At 44.4% G+C, this 16967-nt stretch overlaps 1 protein-coding gene across 2 annotated transcripts in view; it reads right to left on the bottom strand.

The window, feature by feature from the left end:
* The window catches only part of LOC138676981 (melanin-concentrating hormone receptor 1-like), a 61567-nt gene extending 45041 nt beyond the window's left edge, over positions 1 to 16526 (bottom strand). The window contains exons 1-2 of one of the 2 annotated variants that reach the window (XR_011320852.1): positions 16208 to 16526; positions 15141 to 15802 (exon numbers count right to left, since the gene is read on the bottom strand). Coding sequence is in view for 1 of the 2 variants with exons in the window: in XM_069766716.1 (XP_069622817.1) it covers positions 15141 to 15499 (359 nt within the window). In the remaining variant the exon portion in view is untranslated. The remainder of the gene's footprint in view (positions 1 to 15140; positions 15803 to 16207) is intronic. The other variant, XM_069766716.1, reaches the window with a different exon arrangement.
* Between the last annotated feature and the right edge of the window lie 441 nt (positions 16527 to 16967).

Raw genomic sequence — 16967 nt, 5'->3', positions numbered from 1 at the left:
TGGATCACTTATTTTTGTTTGCATAATTTTTAATGCACATCTTAAGGGGACATTTGTCCCATTTGTATATACATATATTAATATATAGGGTATAATAGTGGTCCACCCTTTATGTCCATTGCACTGGGCATTTTATTATATAGTTTGATTGCTCATAAGTTTGTTTTTTATTGTCGTATACTTACACATTTTTGTCACCTTAGTGGGAATTATATCCCCTCCCCTGTATGTATGTGGAGTGTATGTGTATGATTGGTTGAGATGAACATTAATAACCCCTTTGGTCTTTATTTTGTAGCGATGTGCCTGGTTTCTAGTGTGCAGATATGCAGATATGCGCACGCGCTATTTAAACCTTTTGGTTCTTACCTTTTAGCGATGTACCCGGTCTCTAGCGTGCATATGTGCGCATGCGCCATTGGAACCCTTTTGGTTTTCATTGTGTAGCAATGTGCCGGTCTTCAGCGTGCAGATGTGCGCTCGCGCCTTTTCCGTTGTGGTGTGGGAGCATTGCTGGGCGTGTCTTTCAACTCGGCGCTCCGGTCATGTGACCTGACCCTGCCCCAAGGGGCGGGGTCTGGTCCGTGGCCGGACCGCTGATTCTGACGCGCTCTCCGATGTTTCTCTCCCCGTTGGGCAGGGCGACGTGCGCCGTCAAGATCTGCAGTTTATTTATGTGCAGTTCTCCTACAACATAATGTGTATTCTTTTTTACACAGGGCACTTTTTTATGGATGATTGTCATCCTAAGACACACCTTTTAGTCCTTCTGATTGGTCACTTGTTACATTGGGTGTAACCCATTTCATTGTAGTTGTAATACTATATTTAAATTAGATGGGTGGACATCCGATCAGGATAAGCTATGTGGAGCCATACAACTCCATGATTGGTGCGTATAGATCTAGTATCCCTGTGTATCAAGTTCCGGCGGCTTCTTGGCCATAGAGAGAACCCGTTTCTTCATGTTTGTGTGTTATGTCCTTTTTGATTGGTTGTTTTAAACTATATAACCTTGGTCCCACTGGTGTGATGCCACCCCCAGATGAAGGCTAATTGCCGAAACGTGCGTAGGGGCAGGCGGCGGCACCCACCAGAGGTATCTACTTACTTGATATAGGTCAGTAAACCTATAAACAGGGCACCAGAGGTAAAGAGCTCCGCCATAATAAATATAGTAACCCAAAACAAAAATGGACACAATGAGCTAAAATATAACAATTTTATTGAAAAAAACATATATATAAATTTAACAAATGTAGAGAATAAAAACCAAATAACAAGATGCAAAAATGAGATAAAAGAGGCGACACTAGTACCACACACGGCACAAATGATATATAAATAGAGCAAAAAGAATATTGTTGCAAACAAATATCTTGATACAAAAACTACCAATACCAAACAGCCTTCAGTAAAGACCATATACAATGCATAATGCAGATAGTGAAGGTCAAGCTGATAAGTTAAGTATGCAAATATATGGCAGAAAAAGTGATCAGTGTATGATATAAGTGCTCACATAATGCGTACTAATACAGGGCGATAAACACTATGAAATGCGGAGAGTAAATTAGGATAAAGTGCCTAGTGCAGATATATATATATACACTGAGAAGTAACCAATACCATCAGTGGAGAGCTCAGTATATATTGAAAGTGACAAAGTGTACTATATGGCATAAATAAGCCAAGACCGAAGGTATGGGTAAAGATAAGTCATCTAGGGAGAATCCCATATAATTGAATAGGACCTAAGGTCAGCCACCAGAGTATATGAAAAATGAAAAATACATACATAGAGTACCGACCTGTAGCCGTGTGCGGGAGAGGGAGCCCCGACGCGCGTTTCGCATATATTGCTTCCTCGGGGGGCGCTAGTGTAAGAAGAAGTGGAGGTCTCTTTATAGCCCCAGCGGTAATGTCGGCGCGTGCCCCAGCACAGCACTCGCCGGAAGCGGCAGAGTCGGCGTCCAACGTCACGAAACCGCGCCCCGCACTGACGCGTCAGTGGGAGGGGCCGGAGACGTGACGCATATAGGACGCGTATCCACGGCAACCAGGACAAGCCGGCCGGGACATGCGCACACCGCTGGGGGCAGAGATGAAGGAAGGAGGCGGCCGTGCAATGAGTGCCGGTCTGATGAGAACTGGGGACAACGGATGCACAAGCAGAGACAGTGCAAAAAGAAGGTGAAGAGAAGTATGCAAAATTACGGTGCATGTGTATAATAAGAGGATAGGTCCTACAAGAGGGAAATACACTGCTGATAAACAAGGGGCGCTGTAATGTGAAAGACATTATTAAATAGGACTATTAGGAGGGGGACACTGTTGAATAAAAGGGGGAAGCTCCGAGTACCTAGAGACTATGTGATGTGCGTAGTAAGGTGCAAATGTATACAAATACATGTAAGATATACTACATAATAAAATGCACAGGTAAAACGGATTACCCTGCAATGGAGTGTGGATGAACAGTGAAAATGACAGTGAGTCATGCCAAAAATGTTGGAAGGTGACAGCATATATGCATGTGAATGTAGGAAACATATACATATGCAGTCCTATGAGAACCAAAGGGAAACAGCAACAAATAACCAAATACAATAAAATAATAAAGGACACAGGAACACGGTGCAAGACGGTGAACTTTATCCTCAGCTACATCATAAACAAGAAGAAGAGTCAGTAAACGCCTCCTGAGATCGAAGGGATGAAACAACACATAATGAAGACAATGTTAAAATAAAAGAAAAGACAATGAGTATCAAAGAAAAATATATATAAAAACCACAAAACACTAGACTAAAAAAAGGTTTTATATAGAAAGTACTATACTAAACATAAACCTATAGAAAACCTTTTATAAAAATGGGACAAAACTAAGGACCTCATTAAGGCCCTTGGGACGAATGCAATCGATACGAACTATCCACTGTGCCTCTAGCTGGGCAAGACGTTTCTTCATATCTCCGCCGCGGCCATCAGCCAACACCCGATCAATGCCACGTATCATCAGTAACTGGCTGTTGCAGCCATGTTTTTCTTTAAAATGTCTGGGTATAGGCTTCAAGAATTCATCAGCCGATGAGTTCAATGCCGCTTTTATGTCCCGGATGTATTCCCTGGTTCTAACTCGTAGCTGACGTGATGTAAGGCCCACGTAAATAAGTCCACAGGGACACGTGGCGTAATACACCACATGATCTGTGGAACAAGTGATGTGCTGGGTTATCCGAAATTCCCTGGATCCATCGCTAGAGAGGCAGGAGAAACAACGTTCCAGATTCTTGCATGCAGTGCAGTCGCGGCAGGGGAAAAAACCCCATCTGAGACCCTTAGAGCCAAAGGCACATTTAGATTCCTGACCTTGGTAGTAACTGTGAGTTAACAAGTCGCGGAGATTTTTATTCCTGCGATACGTTATGGAGGGTTGGTTGGTGAGACAATTGGTAAGTGTAGTGTCATATTTAATGATGGGCCAGTATTTGCTCAAGATGTCCCTTACCATTGTGGATTTATTTGAATAGGTGGCTATAAATCTCACCTGGTTGGATGTTTGAGATTCTCTTTTGGTCCGCAAGAGACTCGTCCTATCAATCCGGGAGGCTCTCCTCTTGCATCGTCTGACCACCCTGGATGAGTATCCTCGATCCAAGAACTGATTAGAGATATCTTCTGCTTGTTTTTGGTAAACTGTCTCCTGAGAACAGATACGTTTTGCTCTAAGAAATTGTCCATAGGGGATACTGTTCTTAAGATGTCTTGGGTGGGCAGATGAGGAGTGTAGCAGACTGTTGACCGATGTCTCCTTCCGATGTAGGTCACTTTGTAGTAGATCATCATCACCCTTATGGATACGCACATCAAGGAAGTCAACACTGTCACGGCTGTAATGGCAGGTGAGTTTAATATTAGAATCGTTGGTATTTAATTCTTCAACAAACTTTAACAAATCTTTTTCAGTGCCCTGCCAAATTGCAAAGATATCGTCTATATATCTTGTCCACATGAGTATGTTAGACGATAGTGGGGTAGCATCCGTGATGAAGACTTTTCTCTCCCACAGCCCCAGGAACAGACACGCATAGGACGGCGCAAAGGCCACCCCCATGGCTGTTCCCTGGAGCTGTAGGTAGAGTGCCTCCTTAAAAATAAAAAAATTGTGAGTCAGCGCAAAATCCAGTAGAGATAACAGAAATCTGTTAAAGTGGTCGTCGATGTCAGAATTGCTAAGAAAAAAGTTTACTGCCTCCATGCCATCTGCATGCCTAATGGAGGTGTAAAGAGACTCCACGTCTAATGTGACTAACCACATATCAGGTTCCATATTAATATCCAGTATCTTTGATAGAATGTCTCCTGTATCTCTAAGATAAGATGGTAGGGTCTCAACAATCGGTTTAAGGTAAAAGTCCAACATCTTACCAATATTCTCAGTAAGTCCCCCATTTCCGGAAACAATAGGTCGACCACTTGGGCACATCGGGTTCTTGTGGATTTTTGGCAGTAAGTACAGGCAGGGTGTGCGTGGTGCATCAGGGATTAAGCCATCCCTCAAATCCTTTGTAATTAAGCCATCGTTAAATGCTTCATCCAATATATCAAACAATTCCAGCTAGAGGCACAGTGGATAGTTCGTATCGATTGCATTCGTCCCAAGGGCCTTAATGAGGTCCTTAGTTTTGTCCCATTTTTATAAAAGGTTTTCTATAGGTTTATGTTTAGTATAGTACTTTCTATATAAAACCTTTTTTTAGTCTAGTGTTTTGTGGTTTTTATATATATTTTTCTTTGATACTCATTGTCTTTTCTTTTATTTTAACATTGTCTTCATTATGTGTTGTTTCATCCCTTCGATCTCAGGAGGCGTTTACTGACTCTTCTTCTTGTTTATGATGTAGCTGAGGATAAAGTTCACCGTCTTTCACCGTGTTCCTGTGTCCTTTATTATTTTATTGTATTTGGTTATTTGTTGCTGTTTCCCTTTGGTTCTCATAGGACTGCATATGTATATGTTTCCTACATTCACATGCATATATGCTGTCACCTTCCAACATTTTTGGCATGACTCACTGTCATTTTCACTGTTCATCCACACTCCATTGCAGGGTAATCCGTTTTACCTGTGCATTTTATTATGTAGTATATCTTACATGTATTTGTATACATTTGCACCTTACTACGCACATCACATAGTCTCTAGGTACTCGGAGCTTCCCCCTTTTATTCAACAGTGTCCCCCTCCTAATAGTCCTATTTAATAATGTCTTTCACATTACAGCGCCCCTTGTTTATCAGCAGTGTATTTCCCTCTTGTAGGACCTATCCTCTTATTATACACATGCACCGTAATTTTGCATACTTCTCTTCACCTTCTTTTTGCACTGTCTCTGCTTGTGCATCCGTTGTCCCCAGTTCTCATCAGACCGGCACTCATTGCACGGCCGCCTCCTTCCTTCATCTCTGCCCCCAGCGGTGTGCGCATGTCCCGGCCGGCTTGTCCTGGTTGCCGTGGATACGCGTCCTATATGCGTCACGTCTCCGGCCCCTCCCACTGACGCATCAGTGCGGGGCGCGGTTTCGTGACGTTGGACGCCGACTCTGCCGCTTCCGGCGAGTGCTGTGCTGGGGCACGCGCCGACATTACCGCTGGGGCTATAAAGAGACCTCCACTTCTTCTTACACTAGCGCCCCCCGAGGAAGCAATATATGCGAAACGCGCGTCGGGGCTCCCTCTCCCGCACACGGCTACAGGTCGGTACTCTATGTATGTATTTTTCATTTTTCATATACTCTGGTGGCTGACCTTAGGTCCTATTCAATTATATGGGATTCTCCCTAGATGACTTATCTTTACCCATACCTTCGGTCTTGGCTTATTTATGCCATATAGTACACTTTGTCACTTTCAATATATACTGAGCTCTCCACTGATGGTATTGGTTACTTCTCAGTGTATATATATATATCTGCACTAGGCACTTTATCCTAATTTACTCTCCGCATTTCATAGTGTTTATCGCCCTGTATTAGTACGCATTATGTGAGCACTTATATCATACACTGATCACTTTTTCTGCCATATATTTGCATACTTAACTTATCAGCTTGACCTTCACTATCTGCATTATGCATTGTATATGGTCTTTACTGAATGCTGTTTGGTATTGGTAGTTTTTGTATCAAGATATTTGTTTGCAACAATATTCTTTTTGCTCTATTTATATATCATTTGTGCCGTGTGTGGTACTAGTGTCGCCTCTTTTATCTCATTTTTGCATCTTGTTATTTGGTTTTTATTCTCTACATTTGTTAAATTTATATATATGTTTTTTTCAATAAAATTGTTATATTTTAGCTCATTGTGTCCATTTTTGTTTTGGGTTAATATTATTACTTGATATAGGTAACTGCTCTTGGAGGTTTTTTATGATTAGTTTTTTGTTTTCCTGTTTATCATATTTATAGACCTACCATGTGCACCGTATTGATCTACTTAGATTTTTGTGTAGTGCCTCTTCATTTAGTATGGTGGGTTCCTGCGCCGTTTTTTGGTCTCCCACTCTTTGACACCTGCCAGGTTTAGTATTTTGTTGTTTTTTATGGTATTGTGTTTTTTTGTGTTTTTTTCTTCAATAAAATTTGTATTTTTTATACTGTGTTCTTGCGTACATTTTTCATCGGATCTTCATGTTTTTCTGTACAGAACAGTTATTGTGTCCATCTAATGGGTAAAATAGGGTTAGAATCTGGCTATTATCGTGGTTTAATTAGATTCACATTTGGTATGTGTATACCCCTATTTTTATTGACCCGATTCTTTCTGTTTTTATTGTTTTTTGTATTATTTAGATAAAGAAATGTAGTTATGGAAACAATTTTTTTTTCTTTCTTGATTTAGGAATTATTATTTTTTTTTTACACATCTAAATATTTTTTATTTTTTTATTTGATAACATTGCCCCAGGGGGGGCATCATGTTATAGGGTCAGATCGCTGATCTGACACTTTGCAGAGCACTATGTCAGATCAGCGATCTGACATGCAGGGCTGCAGGCTTACCAGCACTTGCTCTGAGCAGGCGCTGGTAAGCCACCTCCCTGCAGGACCCGGATGCAGCCCTGCGGCCATTTTGGATCTGGGGCCTGCAGGGAGGAGACGCTCGGTACAAGGTGAGCACATCGCCTTGTACCGAGGATCCCAGGGAAGCCCGCAGGGAGCCCCCTCCCTGCGGGCTTCCCTATGCTGCCGGAATACTGCGATCATGTTTGATCGCAGTGTGTCAGGGGTTAATGTGCCGGGGGCAGTCCGTGACCGCTCCTGGCACATAGTGCCGGTTGTCAGCTGCGATAGTCAGCTGACACCCGGCCGCACTCCCCCCGTGAGCGCGGCTGATCGCTATGACGTACTATCCCGTCCCCGGGAATTAAGTCCCAGGTCACCTTGACGGGATAGTATGTCATATGGGATTAAGGGGTTAGCTTTTCAAGGTAAGGAGGCTTATTCGCTGTGCAATGCTCCTCTGAGAAATTTATTATGCAAATTGCCTCTTCAGAGAAAAAGAGGACTTGAACTCTATAGCGCCACCTATTGGAAGTAGCGATCCTACAAGTCACAATCAACCCTTTAACGAGTCTTGCAATATGACTTAGGATAAAAGCCAAATCAGTATCTCAATCCGCAGACACGATGTTTCAGGGTGTTGGCCCTCGTCAGTGCGAAGCATGAGAACTAATTTGGCTAGGTGAGAGGCTCTGGATTGGGGTCTAAAGTGTAACGTTTCTCCTTGTGAAGAGTGACATACCATCTCTGGCTTGTCAGATCTCCTCAGTAGCAGCTGCACATTAATCAGAGCTGTGCAGTCACACTCATAGACCCCTCTGTGCAGTCACACTCATAGACCCCTCTGTGCAGTCACACTCATAGACCACCCTGTGCGGTCACACTCATAGACCACCCTGTGCAGTCACACTCATAGACCACCCTGCCCAGTCACACTCATAGACCCCTATGTGTAGTCACACTCATAGACCCCTCTGTGCAGTCACACTCATAGACCCCTCTGTGCAGTCACACTCATAGACCACCCTGTGCGGTCACACTCATAGACCCCTCTGTGCAGTCACACTCATAGACCACCCTGTGCGGTCACACTCATAGACCACCCTGTGCAGTCACACTCATAGACCACCCTGCCCAGTCACACTCATAGACCCCTATGTGTAGTCACACTCATAGACCCCTCTGTGCAGTCACACTCATAGACCACCCTGTGCGGTCACACTCAGACCACCCTGTGCAGTCACACTCATAGACCCCTCTGTGCAGTCACAGTCATAGACCCCTCTGTGCAGTCACAGTCATAGACCACCCTGTGCAGTCACACTCATAGACCACCCTGTCCAGTCACACTCATAGACCACCCTGTCCAGTCACACTCATAGACCACCCTGCCCAGTCACACTCATAGACCCCTATGTGTAGTCATACTCATAGACCCCTCTGTGCAGTCACACTCATAGACCCCTCTGTGCGGTCACACTCATAGACCACCCTGTGCGGTCACACTCATAGACCCCTCTGTGCAGTCACACTCATAGACCACCCTGTGCAGTCACACTCATAGACCACCCTGTCCAGTCACACTCATAGACCACCCTGTCCAGTCACACTCATAGACCACCCTGTGCGGTCACACTCATAGACCACCCTGTGCAGTCACAGTCATAGACCCCTCTGTGCAGTCACAGTCATAGACCACCCTGTGCAGTCACACTCATAGACCACCCTGTCCAGTCACACTCATAGACCACCCTGTGCAGTCACACTCATAGACCCCTATGTGCAGTCATACTCATAGACCCCTATGTGCAGTCACACTCATAGACCCCTATGTGTAGTCACACTCATAGACCACCCTGTGCAGTCACACTCATAGACCACCCTGTGCGGTCACACTCATAGACCACCCTGTGCAGTCACACTCATAGACCCCTCTGTGCAGTCACAGTCATAGACCCCTCTGTGCAGTCACAGTCATAGACCACCCTGTGCAGTCACACTCATAGACCACCCTGTCCAGTCACACTCATAGACCACCCTGTCCAGTCACACTCATAGACCACCCTGCCCAGTCACACTCATAGACCCCTATGTGTAGTCATACTCATAGACCCCTCTGTGCAGTCACACTCATAGACCCCTCTGTGCGGTCACACTCATAGACCACCCTGTGCGGTCACACTCATAGACCCCTCTGTGCAGTCACACTCATAGACCACCCTGTGCAGTCACACTCATAGACCACCCTGTCCAGTCACACTCATAGACCACCCTGTCCAGTCACACTCATAGACCACCCTGTGCGGTCACACTCATAGACCACCCTGTGCAGTCACAGTCATAGACCCCTCTGTGCAGTCACAGTCATAGACCACCCTGTGCAGTCACACTCATAGACCACCCTGTCCAGTCACACTCATAGACCACCCTGTGCAGTCACACTCATAGACCCCTATGTGCAGTCATACTCATAGACCCCTATGTGCAGTCACACTCATAGACCCCTATGTGTAGTCACACTCATAGACCACCCTGTGCAGTCACACTCATAGACCACCCTGTGCGGTCACACTCATAGACCACCCTGTGCAGTCACACTCATAGACCCCTCTGTGCAGTCACAGTCATAGACCACCCTGTGCAGTCACACTCATAGACCACCCTGTCCAGTCACACTCATAGACCACCCTGCCCAGTCACACTCATAGACCCCTATGTGTAGTCACACTCATAGACCCCTCTGTGCAGTCACACTCATAGACCCCTCTGTGCAGTCACACTCATAGACCACCCTGTGCGGTCACACTCATAGACCCCTCTGTGCAGTCACACTCATAGACCACCCTGTACAGTCACACTCATAGACCCCTTTGTGCAGTCACACTCATAGACCACCCTGTGCGGTCACACTCATAGACCACCCTGTGCAGTCACACTCATAGACCACCCTGTCCGGTCACACTCATAGACCACCCTGTGCGGTCACACTCATAGACCACCCTGTGCAGTCACACTCATAGACCACCCTGTGCGGTCACACTCATAGACCCCTCTGTGCAGTCACAGTCATAGACCCCTCTGTGCAGTCACAGTCATAGACCACCCTGTGCAGTCACACTCATAGACCACCCTGTCCAGTCACACTCATAGACCACCCTGTGCAGTCACACTCATAGACCACCCTGTGCAGTCACACTCATAGACCCCTATGTGCAGTCACACTCATAGACCCCTATGTGCAGTCACACTCATAGACCCCTATGTGCAGTCACACTCATAGACCCCTCTGTGCAGTCACACTCATAGACCCCTCTGTGCAGTCACACTCATAGACCCCTCTGTGCAGTCACACTCATAGACCCCTCTGTGCAGTCACACTCATAGACCCCTCTGTGCAGTCACACTCATAGACCCCTCTGTGCAGTCACACTCATAGACCACCCTGTGCAGTCACACTCATAGACCCCTATGTGCAGTCACACTCATAGACCCCTCTGTCCAGTCACACTCATAGACCCCTATGTGTAGTCACACTCATAGACCACCCTGTGCAGTCACACTCATAGACCACCCTGTGCAGTCACACTCATAGACCCCTATGTGCGCAGGTGCTAGCAAAGGTCAGAGAGGCCCAGCACCTGCGCACAGCAGTATTTTGCTCTGCCCTCAACAGGGCAAATCAGTACGCTTGCGCAGGAGCCGCGACAGGAAGCAAGGAAGACGACGGACCAGACTGCACCGGGACTGCCCCTGGGTGAGTATAATCTATCTTGATTTTCTTATCTTTCAGGGTACATAAGGTGCTTATATACAGCATTACAGAATGCTGTAGATAAGCCCCTGATGGCGGTGGCCTTAGCTTATAGCCGAAAAATGGGGTGACAGATTCCCTTTAAGAAAAGCACAGTGGTCCAGTGGCTTCCAATCTAGCCAAAGATGACATCTGCATAGAGCTTGTATATTCTCCCCACAGAGCTGGATTCACAGTTACACTGTTCAGTACTGCTGTATAATATCCTTCAGTCCATTGCTTTGGGAGTAAGTACCAAATTTATATCCAAGCAGCAATTTTGTGAATTTTGTGACTCTGGTGAATTTTGTGCCACTTTTAATTACAAAATCCTTTAATCGCAAAAACGCTTTTGTTACATGTACCCCTGAGTAGAGCAGCTTAGTATACATTTTTTGCAAAAAACGTATCAACCAAATACCCTGTTTTTTACATCTTTTACTAGCACTTGCGGATTACTGCAACATTTTTTCAAACTGAGTGTTTTTGGTTTTACTATTCTCTTTTGTGTCTTCAGGTTTCTTGGTGGTGTGTGAACATGATCATACAGACTTGTTCACTGTGCAAGTAGCCCATGTGTTCCTGTTTCCATAATTGTTCTCTTGTGTCTACAAGACTGGGGAGTTCCACCACTCCTCTTGGGCTATCTGCACAAAAGCTGTTCTACCCTGTATGCACACATGGATTTTTCCTCTCTGAACCCTGTTCACACAGGTTATATACAGATGATCAGGTTTTTAAATACATCAGATAGGGATTGCATACATTAGTTAGGACTGCTCTGATAAGGGTATACCGTGAAGATTGGTAGAGCAGCTTAGTATACATTTTTTGCAAAAAACGTATCAACCAAATACCCTGTTTTTTACATCTTTTACTAGCACTTGCGGATTACTGCAACATTTTTTTCAAACTGAGTGTTTTTGGTTTCACTATTCTCTTTTGTGTCTTCAGGTTTCTTGGTGGTGTGTGAACATGATCATACAGACTTGTTCACTGTGCAAGTAGCCCATGTGTTCCTGTTTCCATAATTGTTCTCTTGTGTCTACAAGACTGGGGAGTTCCACCACTCCTCTTGGGCTATCTGCACAAAAGCTGTTCTACCCTGTATGCACACATGGATTTTTCCTCTCTGAACCCTGTTCACACAGGTTATATACAGATGATCAGGTTTTTAAATACATCAGATAGGGATTGCATACATTAGTTAGGACTGCTCTGATAAGGGTATACCGTGAAGATTGGTAGAGCAGCTTAGTATACATTTTTTGCAAAAAACGTATCAACCAAATACCCTGTTTTTTACATCTTTTACTAGCACTTGCGGATTACTGCAACATTTTTTTCAAACTGAGTGTTTTTGGTTTCACTATTCTCTTTTGTGTCTTCAGGTTTCTTGGTGGTGTGTGAACATGATCATACAGACTTGTTCACTGTGCAAGTAGCCCATGTGTTCATGTACCCCTGAATGTCACGCACACAGTAGTTGTTATCTGCACAGCTGGATCAAGGACAAAACCTCATATTAAGTCCAATTTACTCTCCTTGTTAAAAAAAGGACCTGAGTACTTATAGCTGTCACCCTTAAAGTGTCATACAAAGTCTTTACCAGTAGATTGTTTTTCATGATTATGTGATTTTTTGTTATAGATCACCCCGTTATTAATGGAAAACTCTCCTACTTTCTTCCAGTTTCTAGGGCAACTCTAAATATCATTGTCTTTTTCCTAATACCTTGTATAAAAGTAGGTTTTCTGCAACACTTCACTTAAAGGGCATTGCCTCCTCCTTCTTTTCCAAGTAAAATAAATGTACCCATCACATTCCAGATAATAATTATGCCGTGACTCAATAAGAAGCAAAGTCTTCGAATTGTCTTATACCCCTATGAGATCTATTTCGGGGGTCCATTCTTTGGAAGAAGAACAAAAAACAATCAACCAGCCTTAATGTCTTGGTTACTTCTGTAATTTGCCCCGATTTTATATATGTCGCCCAGCGATGTAGCTTTATATACCGTGTCTGTTCCGTGCTACACAATCTTATTATTATATTATTTAATTAGCACCACTAATCCCCATTAGTTCCAATCTTATATAAAATGGCGTGAGTCCCTTCGGTGCCATCAGCCAAGACATGACACTTTTCCAATATCGAAAAGATTACAGTTTTCATCTTTTACAATATTGGATGAACATCACCGAACAGCCAGATGCAAAAGGACACAAAGCCTTAGCTGTAGCAGACCGTCTTCGCTTCTGTCGTAAGATATAAGGTACAGTATATTACCACAAAGCTCTATTGAGCTACTTAATAACGAAATCCTCCTTTCGGCAGCATTTTAAGTGGCCATCTTCTATTAAATTGTTCGCAGTGATAGTCAACCATGTCTAAGGTGCCCACACAAATGAGACCGATGTCAGTGGAACACTCGAATGGCAGACACCGATCTCTCCTAAGGGTGCTTTCACATTACGTTCTGTGTCCCCGTCGGGTCATATGACCCAAATCCTCCAGCAAAATGGGGTCCGGACGCTTGTGCCGATAGGGCTATAGACTTTAATGGTGATGGCAGAGCGAACGTGCGCTCTGCCGTGCATCATTTTCGGGAGTGTACGTGTACAGGAGGCGGACACTCGGACATAGTAGACTGCGTTTGAGTGTCCGCCTCCTGTAGACGTACACTCCGGAAAAAAAGTGAACGGCAGAATTCACATTCGCTCTGCCATCACCACATTACAGTCTATAGCCCCATCCGCGCATGCGTCCTGACCCCATTTTTCTGGGAATTCGGGACGTATGGAACGACGGGGACACTTAACTCAATGTGAAAGCACCCTAAGTCCACCATACACGTAGATGTTCAGCTTGTCCGAGCATTCATGTGTTTTCAATAGGGAGATGGCAGGAAACCGCTGGTGTCTGCTCATCATTTGTCAATGCAGAGTCAGGAAACCCCCAGCTTTGTTCACACATCAGTCTTTTTGATCAGTATTTCATCAGTATTTGTATGCCAAAACCAAGATTGTCTCCAAAACAGGAGTAAATCTTTCAATTATTTTTTTTTGTCTCTAAGCTCCACTCCTGGTTTTGGCGTACAAACACTGATACAAAATACTGACCAAATACGGACGTGTGAATGAGACCTTTAGTATTATCTGCTCTTGGGTAAATTTGGATAACAACCGATATGGCTACAATTGTAACTCTTATCGGGGTGGTCACCCTGTTTTTTTGTGTTCCAAGGTGGCATATCCTCCTACACTGTGGAACTGGCCTAAAATCTGTACCAAAACTTGCCATTTAAATGTTCGTGTGTTGCCCACGGATTTTGATGCAGAATTTTACAACATATTTGTCTCATTGAATTGGAATGAACTAAATCAATAGAGAAAATCAGTAACATTTCTACAACGTATAGTGATTGCTGCAGAGTCACAAAATCGGCAGCATGTCTACAGTCGATGGAGGTTTATGCAATGTGAGTGAATGAGTCTCACCCGCTGCAACTGGTGTCTGGTACTGTCTGCAGCGCTAACGTCACATTGCCGCCAATTGTTGAGCTCAGCGATTCTGCCCGAGCAATTCTGCTGCACCGGTAACACCAGTAACATGACATCAGCGCTGCAGACAATACCAGACTCCGGTGGAGACTCAACGCTTGACTTGAGGATGGTCTTTTTAATACAAACTGCAGAAGGCATACAGGGTTTTTCAGAAACTGGAAAAAAAAACATCTAAATTAGAAAAAAGGTTGGCCAAACTTGCCAATTGTGTCAAAATCAGCTGACCATGTAATGAGCATGGGAACCTCCCAACTGTACCCCCACAGATTATGTCAGGAGACATTAGTATTGATCGGTTAGGAGATGACCCTTTGGTTCAGAGAGGAGATAAGCAGTTGCTAAATAACTTTGGCAGCTACTCTCTCATAAGGAACGTAGAAGCTAAGCATTCTTGAGTATCCTGGAGTCTGGAGAGATAGCTGTCAGTCAAACAATCGTTCTTTCGACAGCTAACTAATGTTTATGGCCAGCGTTATATTGCATTGTAGTTTGTTGCAAAATTTTAGTGTAGATTTTGCAACCAAAATTTTGTGAAAAATTAATGATGTGTGATTCCACCCTCACGTGCCCAAAAACCATATCGTTTTGACTTTCAGGATTCAGGACACTATAGGCATTTTTAACCAGTGTCCCAGAAACAGAAGAAGAAGACAAGGCAAAGTCTTACAGGTGAAAATAAAGTAAAAGAAATACCCACAGCATCCCAAACTTATTACCTGTCAACGCAGAGGGCAGTAATAATGCCCACACCGGTGATTTGATTGTTCAAGTCCAAGGCTGTGGCAGCACGACATAGGATGTCTCCGAAGACCCAGCCTCTATCATGGAGCAGCTGATGGATAAGTAATGGCATGCCAAGTAAAGAGAGGAGGTCGGCCAATGCCAAGTTCACCACATACAGGTCAGACACCAAGGTGTGCCTACAGCTGAGAAGCACGGCTAAGACCAGTCCATTGCACAAGACTCCACAACCACAGATCATTCCATAGACTACTCCCCACCCAGGACCACGTACGGACAACACACCGGAGGCAGGGGGCAGAGTCGTTGGCATCAGAGGCAAGGATGGTGTCATGCTGCTACCATTGTGTGTACAGGGGTCAAGACGTGGATGTTGGAGCTTGTCCTGATCCCTCTTAGATTGTCATAGTCCATCCCAAAGGGGAGATTTGAAGAGATGGTCCTTCACTGTAATAATTCTTAGTATCTTGTAGGCGAAGAGCCCAGTTTGGCCGAGAGGTTATAAGGATACATACATACAGAGCGAACCCCTCATTCTCACACATCCCACTATTTACTCTTCATATCCTAGGTGTGAACTCATTCACTTCTATCTGTCTCCTTATCGCCATTTCTCACTTTTCCTCCAGACCGAAAGCTGAAATAAAAAAAGGACAGAATGGTAGTTAATGACCTCCCTCCCACGCGTGGATCAGTCACCTGTACGAGTCTGTGCCAGCAGTGACTACATACAATATATACCCCATATACATGCATTACCACCCTATATATACCCACTGCCGCATACATCCTACAACTCCGGGCACTGCAGCTCCACTGCATTAACAAATGCCATTCACTCTGCAGCACAGAAATATGCTGATATATATGGTCTGCCTCTCGCAACCCATCCATACAGAGCCTGGAGGGAGCACATATGGCATCCATATATATCATATCACCCCACATTTTACAATGCCATAGACACATTACAAGCACAAATGTCCTGCCTCAATCAATCCCATCTAGAAATGCATAGATGCCAGCGGTGCCAGTAGCTTACCTCCCCAGCTGTGTCTGAGAGCTGCTGCATAGAAGTAGGTGACACCCAGACTACATCCCTGCTACCAGTACCTGGGACTTGTTGCTGGCAAGTGCATGAAAAATAACCAGAAATGAGAAGGCTGCTAGGTAAGGACTGTACATACTAATCCACCTATATCTGTCCCTGAGTGTTTTTTTCCCTCCCTCTTCTAATAAACCCAGGTCTCTTTCCTGCCTTTTCTACAGCTGCTCTCCTGTATTCTGTCCATTGTGTTCTGTCTCTCCTCCCCCTGCTTTCTGGTTGTACTTGTCCATTTTCTGCTTCCGATCACTTCTGCTGCCCCCTCTGTATAGACCGCCTCACGTTGCCTCTTTCATTCCCACCCTTTATTTTTCCTTTTAGTCATCCTATCCACCCTCATTCATTTCCTGCTTCATTCTCATATTCTGTCACCTCTCCACTCTATCCATTAGTGTCTCACTATTGCGCTCTCATCCTGCACTCTCATTGTGATAGTTCTCTTTATTCAAGCCCTCCGCTCTTTGAGTCTTTTTCAATTTTCTGCCTTCATATTTGTATTATTCCGCTTTTTCCATTTCCTTTCTATTAACCCTCTTCTACTCCTCGCCCACATTAACCCATCTCTTTTTTTCCTGGTTTATCTCTTTCTTTCTCTTTGCTGCTATCTATACTCTACATGTAATTTCCATGTTCTCTATTTTTTACATCCTACCCATAAGATATTCTTTTCCATTCTTCTTTTTACTCTTCTGTCTTG

This window comes from Ranitomeya imitator, chromosome 4, assembly GCF_032444005.1.
Source record: "Ranitomeya imitator isolate aRanImi1 chromosome 4, aRanImi1.pri, whole genome shotgun sequence".
Taxonomy (NCBI): domain Eukaryota; kingdom Metazoa; phylum Chordata; class Amphibia; order Anura; family Dendrobatidae; genus Ranitomeya; species Ranitomeya imitator.
This window is presented reverse-complemented; position numbering and strand designations above follow the sequence as displayed.